Genomic DNA, 10,725 nt, shown 5'->3' with positions numbered 1-10,725 from the left:
ATTCCCCATTTCATACAATTACCATAGTTACCATGCCATTTACAACTCTGCATGTACTAATCTGAAATCCTTCAACCAAGAAGTTAAAACCCTTAACTACTAATAGGAGGTGGGTTTTTTTCTTCCTTTATCAATTTAGGGACAGTGGAATACATTCAGGACGGAAAGCAATTTTGCCACATCATCCAACTTTGGAAATATTTTTTTTTTTTAGGTTAGCTGTGCTTGAGTTATCACCAGCTGCGTTTCCATTACAAATATGCAAAAAACTTAGATCCCAAACACAACTGCGCAATTGCTGTTTCCATTAAATAAACGCAATTAAAAATCACACGTGAAAAAATGTAATGCTATAAAAACCATTCAAAAACATGCTGCGCTGTTATCCTCCAACTACTTCCTGTCGCCTTCTTCTTCGTGGTTTGAGCGAGTGGCAACAGTGTTGATCATATGACTTGTGTGAAAAATGAGTTTCTGTTGCAAAATAAACCAATTTTGATACAGCCAAAAATAACAAAAAAAAAAAAAAAACACCCTCGTTCTACTGCCAAAACTCATAGAAAAAGAAAGTTTTCAAAATTGGTGTGTTTCCATTAAGTTAATTTATTTCTAAATGTTAAATTGCTCAATTATATGGTCAATGGAAACGCAGCTACTGATTCAGACTCCTGGCAAAAGAAAACAAAATAAGCAGCTTCAGAATGAGGTACAAAACAAATGTAGCTAGAGATCACTTAAAAAAAAACAGTGTTTGCAGTATCTTAAATTGACAACTTATAGGTTTCTTTTTTTTTATTAGCATTTGTCTTTCTCTAATTCATACAAGGTGAACCCATAAGTCTTTGCAAAATTCAGTTCCCAAAAAATTTACAGCTCAATTTTCTCCAGCAAAGCCAACTTAACCCTCAGAACCAGAAAAGTTCTTTGAGGGAGCATCCAAGCTTTCAGAGGCAAGGTTTATTCTGTTCTTACACATTATAAAAAAGAAAAAAACCAAAAACAAAAAAAAAAGGTAAGGGTGGGCGGAGTGGACATATCCAGCCTTGAATCAACAGACGCGCTTGGAAATTGGAAATTGTATATACAAACAGGTAGTGGTAGTACATGGGGAGGAAGTTCCGTGGTCTTGAGCGGACAGAAGAGCGGTTCCCCGTGTTTTCCACAACCCCACTATTCCATGTGAAAGAACAAGTGACAGCAGAAGAGGTGGTGGGGGTCTGATGCCCTGCAGACTCAGAGATTTATCTGCTGGCCTGTAGTTGGTGTTCTACAACTATAGAAAAATGCAAACATTCAGTTTCAGCGCCGGCTGGCAAATAAAGACATACAGACAAACCAAGCGTCATTTCTCCCGCTCTCAGAACAAACGGAACATCATTTTTTTTTTATTTTTTAGCATTGTTTATCATAGATGTATGTATAAGTACTGTATATTTATCCTCTACTGTTATTTTACAAGATTCCCTGATGGCCAGCACAGACAGAAACTGGAAGGGAAAAAAACAAAACAAACAAAAAAAAAAAAAGGAAAAGTGAAGTTTGTCCAATTTTACATAGAGTAGAAACCAGCCATGGGAGGAGAGGAGGAAAAAAAAACAAAAAAAAAAAAAAACGCAGTGCTGCGATTGGTCCACTAGGAGGAGCACTGTGTGCCCTGATCAACCCCAAAGGAGGAAGAGACAGTGAGAAGAAGCAGGGAGAACAGAGGGCTGATAGAGGAGTGACCCCGTTCCATTCTTCTTCTGTGTTGGGGTGGGGGTGGTTCGTCTTTATCTGGACAACAGGTTGGTTTGCTCACTGGGTTGAATGTTAGTAATCTCCCTGTCCCCCCTCCTCCGTCCCTTCCAGATCGAGGTGGGAGAACGAAGGAGATCTGACTGGCCCAAATCCCTTCCGACAGGAGGACAGACGCTTTCACTCTCTCTGAGGAGACAAAGACATCCTGATTAACGTCGGTGAAACTCCGCCAATCAAATGCAACAACGTTCTTATTTACGGCACCAGGCTGATACCTGTGCGCAGAGTTACAAGCTGCAGTGGCGAAACTTTTATAAATGTCTTTCATAATAGCAGTATCAACTTTATTGCTTTAAGTTGTAACATTTTGCAGTTTTGGATGGCAAATGATGGATGTTTTGAAAGCTTTAGCATGTCTGTTAGTAGAATAAATATCTGCAGGCTTGCTAACAGGGCGGCTAACATGACTATTGAAATAGCTAGCAACAATTGTCAGACTGTCAAAATAGCTTTACAAAGAGCAGAATGGTAAGAGTGCAAAAAGCATAATATTCAGAAAAGCAGACCTACAATTTGGAAACAAATATGGGAAGTGTTTCTTAAGCTCTTCTTTAACTATTCATATTTTCAGTGTTACATCCACAAGGTATTTTACTGCATTTTACTGGATTTTTATGCAGTAATCATTATGAGAAAGGAGAACACGTGGCTTTCGACAATTTTTCAGTTAATATTTGAAGAACAAGGCATGCATTTATATTATCTAGTCTTACAATAATTTCTGGGTTTATTTATAATCCAGTAAAATTTGTTATGACATTGGAACTTAAGAGTCAGGAGGCTGTTGGAGGCTACACTAACACAGTAAACATTACCGGGCAAACCGTCCAATAATAAACTCTCATTGTTTATGTTGTCAATAAAGGGCAAGTCATTTGTTTTGTATTCTGATGTCTTCAGGCTGAGTCCGATGTCTTCTTCATAATCCGCTCTACAAGTTACTGCTTTTAAATATTGATCATTTCATTTCCTGGAAGCATTGTGCTGTAACTATTTTTAAACAATTGTCTGCAGGAGTGTTAGAACAATTCCTGCTCTAACATCCGGTGAAGACAGTTTAAGAAGGATCAGACAGCGTCATGGTTGCATAATAGGGTTGAGCATTGATACTAAGCACACACAATATATCGGCACTAAAATATCGGTATCAGTCTGGTAAGTAAAACTGGGCCGAAATTAATAACCGGTGTTTATTTCCATTTAATGATTGAAATAAAAACACGTTTTTAAGGGGGTGTGTAAATATGTGCTGACCTTATGTAAGTTTCTTTGCTTTGTTGTAGAGCGAGTCGACCACTTTGCTCATGTTCTGAATGGTCTCCAGAGCCGCTTCGTACGTCTTGTCCACCACCGGCTCGTCGAACACGATCAGCACGCCTTCGCCTTGGTCCAGAATACCTGGAGAGGGAGACGCAGCACGAGTGGAAACCATGGGAGAAGGTCCATCAAAGCAGAGAGAAACCCCAAGCAAAGCAAAAAAACTCCTACCATGAAACTTCTGATCCAGAATCATCTGAGATAGTTTCCTCTCTACATCTCTCTGCAACACACACAGTAGCCATTTCTCAGAAAAAACAAAAACAAAATGACGACGTGAAAAGGGATATAAAGGAGCTCCAGGTTTATTCCGGTGTGTCATAAGCCTGGCGGGCCACCAGGCTAAGAGTAGTTTATTCTAAACAGAGTTTTTTGAAGACAAATTAAGCGAGGTATATGGTTGACTCTGAACTGGGCGAGGGGTTGTGCAACAATAGCGCTGTCCCTGTACATTGGTGGTTTTTTTCTTTTTTCTCTAAATTATGATGCCAGCTCATTCACATCTTTTGTAACTTTTAACATTTTTTACACAAAAACACAGTGGTGATTGCCCCGCCCCCCCTGCCACCGAGCTTGGCAGGTGTTCTAGGGGAAACCCTGGGGAATGGAAAACCTAAAGACTGGCAGCAAGGATTACCTTAGGGAGCTTGATGAGCGAGGAGATGTGTGTAATCTGTTAAAAAAAGAAAACAAACCCACAAAGTTTCAGCAGCAGTAAACATATCAGAAGCTGGAAAATTTCTGCCTTCGGTGGAAAAGCGTCTACCTGCACCCTGGAGAAGGGCTCGATGACGCGGATGAGGTTCTGCTCCAGCAGGTTGTCGTACAGCTTGGTCAGGTGGGTGCTGATGATGGGGTCATTCCTCAGCTCCGCTTTGTACTCTGTTAGCGCCTTAAAGTCGAGCGGGAAGAACGTCGTCACAAACGAGGGCAATGGTAAAAGTTTTCACAGTGAAAGAACAAGAAAAAGAAAAAGAAAACAAGGAAGAGGCCAACCTGTTCAAAGTCTGCGAGCGACCGGTTCTTACTGGCTTGTGCCACACATTTCAAGGAGTCTGTCTGTTGGGAGGAGAAAAGGAATGAATCAAAGTATATGGAAGGAAAGTAGTTTATTCACCAAGATGAATTCAGAAAAACAGCAAGTCCAAATACGATTCACAGGAAAATGGCAGATGGGTGGAATGTGTGGTAATCTTGGTGTGTTAAATTGTTCTGTAGACATATTCATACTACATATTTGTGCTGTTTGTTGACTGATTGAGATTTTGTGATGGACCAACACAAGCCCAGAGCTACGAGAAGCTGATTAAAATATTTACTTGTGATTAATTGCAAAGTAACTACTGATTTTTATTTTTTTTCAAATCTTCTTAACGTACCCTAACAGAATATTTTTAATGTCTATAATATTCTTATAAGCAGTGGGGTGGAACAATCTACATGTGTAACACAAATGTATGCTGATTAAAACTGAAGCAATACAAATCATGACAAATATTGTACAAGAAAATCTATAAAGACACCACAATCTCTACAGAAATGTTTTTTTTTTAATTGCTCTTGTGCTTATACTCCCACACACAACAAATGTAATTTACCGTCATGGTGACACTTAAAGGTAACAAAGAGACTGAGTGCAATTAAAAGGAATCAAAGTACAATGACTGAAATGCTACAATGATAAATGTAATACAGAACCAGGACTATAAAGTGGTGTTAAAATAAAACTTTTTATTGGGCTGTTATCACGTGTTGCATATGTTTGATGCAAAAATAATAAAAGTTTTATTTATTCATTAGGAGGAGGTTCATTAAACCAGGAATCCTCAAACTCTGCAGAACTTTTTTACATCAAGTTACATATCAGTTCAGATTGAACGAGACATGCAATATGACGAAATGTGAAGAAAGTCCTGGCAGTATGGAACATAAAGAGAACTGGGAAAAAGGTTTTTATAAAAACTGAACCGAGTCGTACCTGTCTGCCTGCGTATCGTAGAGCAAGTTTGCCACTGATGAGGGCCTGGACGTCTTCTGGGCTACAGAAAGAGAAAAAAAAAAATTACATTTTCTTTTACACTAAAACTTAGTCTCAAGTCCTTCTGGCAACTTCACAGAAAGCCATTTTTGATTTGTACGGCTCATGAAGAGTTCCTGAGTTCAGTTTAAGGAGCTAGATCCCCTCTGCGGTGAATGCAGCACTCACGCATTGAGCATGATTTTGCAGAGCAGCATGTATTTGAGTGCGGTGATGGCTCTGGGGCTGTCGATGGAGTCGTAGCCCTCAAAGGCCTCGTAAAAGTATGAGTACGCCGTCTTCCAGTCTTTCTCCTCTGCTGCGTGAATGATTCCTGGAAACACACACATCAGGTTATTGCCAGGCCTGTTAAGGCAACAAATTTAGCTGGAGGATAAATTGTCCCAAAAGTTATTGTGATTATATTGTTTTGAGACCCTTTTCAACAAATACAATGATAATGGCTTAATAATGTGATTATTAAGCCATTATCACAATGTCTTGCTCTCTAAGAACACATTCTCATAGACCAATCAGCTTTAAATTCTAATGAACATTTAACACTGGAACTGGAAAACAATTAAAAACAACAGAAAGAACAAATAAAATGAATTATGAAGTCCCTGGAACAAGACAAAAAAAAGTCTAGTTAAAGCACCAGACTGAAGACTTTTATCATCTAGTTTTTAGTAAAAAAAAGAGAAAAGAGAAAAACGAAAAATAATGCTAATGGAAATTAGATTTCTTTTTTATTTATTATGCGATTAATTGATTTATTGTCACAAGCCAAGTTATTGCTTCACACAAAATCAGGTCTGTTCCATTAGGGCCCCTGCAGGCGTTCCTCAGGGTACCTGACTGCATGTCCAGAGCCGCTTGCAGTTTGGGCGGGCAGTAGATGGCGTTGGCGGTCGTCCTGGCCGAGGTGAGGGCGGCGCGGGCCTTGGGCAGGTTGCTGAGTGCGTGGTACGTCTTGCTCTCCAGCAGCTGGACCTCCACCAGCAGCGCCTTGTCGTCCATCTTCTTCAGCTCCTGGAGCAGCTGGGAGCCTGCGGGGGCCAATACACCGGGGGTCAGGGGTCAAAAGGCAGCTCAGACTTTAGAGACAGGCCGCCCTTTCTCCTCTGAGGATACGGATGTTGCCAAACAGCGTGCAGGATTACCACTCACCGAGTTGTAGTGCTTCCTGGTAGCATTTTGTGTCAAAATACAGAGAGATGAGTCGAGCCTGAGGAGAGAGGAGATGAAGTTAGTGTGTGTCTGCATTCTGCTGACCTCTCACCTCCAAAACCTTTGAATACTCAGCTCTGCCTTCTGTTTAAAACCCGACAGCAGAAAGGAATTCACAGTAGGGCTGAACGACATGGCTGGAACATGAATCACCATATAAAGGATAATTATTGACTAGTTTTCTGTTTTTATTATCTGAAATAATACCGAACTGAATGTGACCTTTTCTGTTCTATCCATGGTTTTCTCTCCACGTCGCTGATTTTTTGGTTTTAAGCAGTTATGAGTGACTGTGGTGAAACATGAAACTGATGCTATGCAAAATAGCAGCTTGTTGCTAGGTAACCAAAGAGTGAGTGAGTTAGTTGATGTCAACCTTGCTTAGAGAGAGGTTGAGCAGCTAATGCTATTTCTCTGCCTACATTTCCCAGAATGCTGTGATCGGCGTTCAATTAAATTATTGAATATCCTATCAGACGTATTCTCGATTGATATTGATCACATGTCTATATCAATATATATTGTTATTGATTTATTGATCAGCCCTAATTCACAGATATAAACAGGAAGTTCATGATGAATCCAGCTACATTCTGACAACATCCTGGTGATAAAAAATTCTATTTCTGCTCAGACACTGACTGCACCAGGTCACGCTGACAACACTCTTCAGAGTGGACATCATTAATGAGGGAAGCAGACCTTAGAGACTTTCAATTACACATATTCAGGATTTATTCAATGCCAGACTTTCACCAGAAAACCAGGACGCTACAGGCATTACATCATCATCGCTCTTTATTCGTTTTTAGCTTTTGACGTGTTTGTTATGGAACATCCTGGATTCGGAAATATAGTTAATGTAAAGGTTATGCGATTGCACATGTTTTCAGTTGGCAAAATTAAAAAAAGAAAACAAAAAGCCACTGCACTCTCGACTGTATTCTGACAGTAAGTGGTGAGGTGAAGACATAGTTTGTTCACATAAGCGAATTAATAGCGGTGTACCTAAAGCTCACTAGACATAATGAGTTATATCAAGTTCACAAGAACAAGATGGGATTTTATTTTAACTTTCAAAAAAACTTCAGCAAACAAATTTGTGCAACAAAAATGACTTTATTCTGCATTTTCATAGATTTCTGCCACAAACTCAAATTGATGCGTCTCTTTTCCTGATTTCTTTCCATCTCTACACATGTTATTACAACTATGCATGGTTTATAGATCAACATTTCTCTGTTATGTGAGTAGTGATGGTGATGTAGCTCAACAACTCCTAGACGTCCCGCTATCGGTTGCTATAGTGATGATTTCTGCCTCTTGCTGCCATTTATCGTTCCTACTTCGACCTACTTCTGTTTTACTGTAGTGAGAACTTGTTTCACCCCTAATAATTAAGCATGAAACACTGCAGCCTAAGTAAAATAATATTCTTAACCTGGTTCTAATACTCCAACGTAGGGTACTGAATCTGAATTCAACAATAAGTAGAAGCTGTAAAACATGCTCGTCAAACAAAATGGCGGCCTTGGACGTACTCACATCACTCTGAACTATCACTCTGAACTACAAAAATCCAAGGAGATCCAGATTTTTAAAAAAAATGTAATCTTCAAACACAATTAAAATTGATTTATTTTCCCACCTTAACAAGACCTGGAAAGTAGCATCTGAAAAAACGAGCCGGAGCAGGACAGCGGGCCGCACCGGGACTCACCTCGAGCGCCTGTCGGAGGAACGTCCTCTTCTCAGCCTTGGCCCACTCGATGCACTCCAGACAGAGCTCCACCTCCTGACCCGTGGCTGCCTCCATGTCCAGGAACAAGTCCAGCAGGGAGCGGACCAGCCGGGCTGCTTTGGCCTTGGAGATGGAGTTGAGGAAAGGGCGCACATACTTCAGGAGGCCTCCGAGCTCTGGGAAGACGGTTGGGAAGACGAGGTTACTGTTCACAGGGTTCCTCCACAGTTTTCACAGGTTCTCACTTCTTTTTCAGAAAATTTTAAAACAATCTTATGGAGGATGAATGGAGAGTGAACAGATGGATGGCTAGCTATCTGGTGGAATGAGTAAACTGACAAATAACTGAATGGATGAACGAATATTTGTATGACTGGATGGAAATACAGATTTCAAACAGACTGACAAATGGGATAGCATAACAGATGCTGTCCCATTTTCAACAATAGGATCTGAAACAAAAAAAAATTCAAAATCATTTTTCTCTTTCCACACCAGGTAAAAACTAATTCTATATTTTTTCTAGCCTGTGTGCAAAGTTAGTGTTTGCTTTTTATTTTAACAGAAGGACAACTTAGAATTTTTGCTAGACATCTACTGTAGAAACTCTGTTGTCATTTTAAAGAAGTGCTTTGTTATTTCTATTTTTAGATTTTAAAATGAATATAACATTTTTATCATTATCTTATGAAGTAAGAAAATTATGCTAGAAAATAACTCATATGTTGCAAACTTTTTAAAATTCAGCTGTTAATTTTAGCATATGTAGCAAAAACGGAGTCCAAATATTCCATGACAAAATAGAGAAACTGCTAAAACATACATTTGTTATCATACCCATTTTAAAGAAAAACATTAGAAATATTAGCTAAAGTTATTAAAATCCATGTTAAACATCCTAAGAGCCACTTGTGGCTCCGGAGCTGCAGGTTGCAGGCCCTTCACCCCTGACCTGGAAAGCGTCTGAGAATCATGTATGAAAACCTTCTACACCAACCTGACCTTTCTTTTCATGGGGTTTCATTGCATTAATGATGCTAACTAAAAAGAAAAACTGAAATGAAACTTTTGGAGGCAAACCGAAACAAAACACTTGATGTTCTGGTTGAACTGTGGTCAAAACAGCCAAACAAAACTGTTTCCCTCCTCGGTGTGCCTGAATAAGAAAGTGTTCAGGAATACGACCCCAGGCTCTGGTTACCTGCTGCTTGTCCAGTCTTTGCCAGCAGCCCACCCAACTCCAAGATGCTCTGCTCCTTAACACGCACCGCCTCCTCATCGCTGTCCTGGATGTCCCGTTTCACTGAAACACACACATACACACACACGTTTACACAGCAATTTTATAATGTGTTTGGTTTCAACATGAAGCACCAGCATGTCCGAGCGCTGGGGTTAGATTCTGTAAGGCACCGGTACGAAATGAAAGTATTCTATCCCGGACTGACTGGGATATATGGCAAAGAGCCAAGCGGCTAACAAAGCTGCGAAACACCACAGGAGTCAAAATAGGCAAGAATATGCATAAAATCCACCACGAGAAAATAAACAACACACATTAGCATGTTATAAACCAGCAAAACCTGAAAGGAACTTAGTTGTGTCATTCTACAGGGCTGACAAGGAGTGTTTGTAATTTCCCTGACGGCCCTGAAATCTGACAGACTCGGGAGAAGTAGCTGCTAACAACATTAGCTGTCAGCTAACGCAACTAGCCGGCTGTCAGCGAATTTCCAGCCAAATCAATGAGACCGGCTAGCTAGCGTTAGCTTAAGCACAAAGCTACCCGGTATCCTGCTAACCGGCTAGCCAGGCTGCTGCTGACTCACTGTCCAAACAGTACTGAAAGGGTGACGGTCTGCATTAGGCTAACTCGTGTAGCGTAGCTTTGCTGCTAACTAAACAGCGTACGGCTGATGGACACAAGTATAGACTTCGAGTGGAATCGTTCAATGAATGTATCCCTACTGTCCGGGAGAGTCCGTTCCACCTACCTATAGAGTGTAAGATATCGATAGAAGCGTTCCGGTCAGTTCCAATAAGAGACCGAGCTCTCTGAAACTCAGCCACAGCCGCGGCTGCCATCTCTCCGCTACCAGCCTCTGCTCTCTGCGTGGTTGTCTTCCGGTTCGGTGGGTCACATGTTCGGTTCGCTGCTGCCCCCTAAAGGCGGGTTGCAATACATGGTTGTTTGTCATGGTGAGAAGAAAACAGGTTCATTCCAGGCCACGTCTTTTAAACCAGGGGCCTCCAAACTTTTCGTCACGTGGGCCAAAAATGGTCAAATCCGAAGTTCACGTAGGCCTAAACAAATGTAATAATTGTAAAAGTTAAAATAATTTAGTAACATCGTTATTTTTAACCTACTCAACAATAAGCTACGCAACATTATTTTAATTAAGCAAATAGTTTACTGCACAATTGAACATTAAAAAAAGGTTTTGCATGTTGGCCTCGAGGGTTATTCCCAGGCATTCTATTTCAAACTCGAGACAAGTGGCAGAGTTCAGGCCAAGCAGATGTGGGGAATGATGGAGCTGAAATTCACAAACAGGATTCTGGCAAAAGCATCAGTCTTGTCCAAATTAGAAGACAACCATCCTCCAAATTTGCAGCATAAAAT

General features: G+C 40.5%; 1 protein-coding gene across 1 annotated transcript; it reads right to left on the bottom strand.

Annotated features, from left to right (window-relative positions):
• Positions 1–761: 761 nt before the first annotated feature.
• LOC102222139 (26S proteasome non-ATPase regulatory subunit 11A) lies at positions 762–10,244 on the bottom strand. The gene is made up of 13 exons (XM_005811805.3): positions 10,097–10,244; positions 9,304–9,405; positions 8,082–8,278; positions 6,302–6,359; positions 5,986–6,180; positions 5,321–5,465; positions 5,093–5,153; positions 4,111–4,173; positions 3,881–4,006; positions 3,752–3,787; positions 3,286–3,337; positions 3,052–3,195; positions 762–1,923 (listed from the first exon to the last, which is right to left on the bottom strand). Exons 1-12 carry the CDS (start codon positions 10,185–10,187, stop codon positions 3,053–3,055), a joined length of 1,269 nt encoding a protein of 422 aa, XP_005811862.2. The 5' UTR covers positions 10,188–10,244; the 3' UTR covers positions 762–1,923; position 3,052.
• Positions 10,245–10,725: the final 481 nt, after the last annotated feature.

This window comes from Xiphophorus maculatus, chromosome 16 (genome assembly GCF_002775205.1).
Source record: "Xiphophorus maculatus strain JP 163 A chromosome 16, X_maculatus-5.0-male, whole genome shotgun sequence".
NCBI lineage: Eukaryota > Metazoa > Chordata > Actinopteri > Cyprinodontiformes > Poeciliidae > Xiphophorus > Xiphophorus maculatus.
This window is presented reverse-complemented; position numbering and strand designations above follow the sequence as displayed.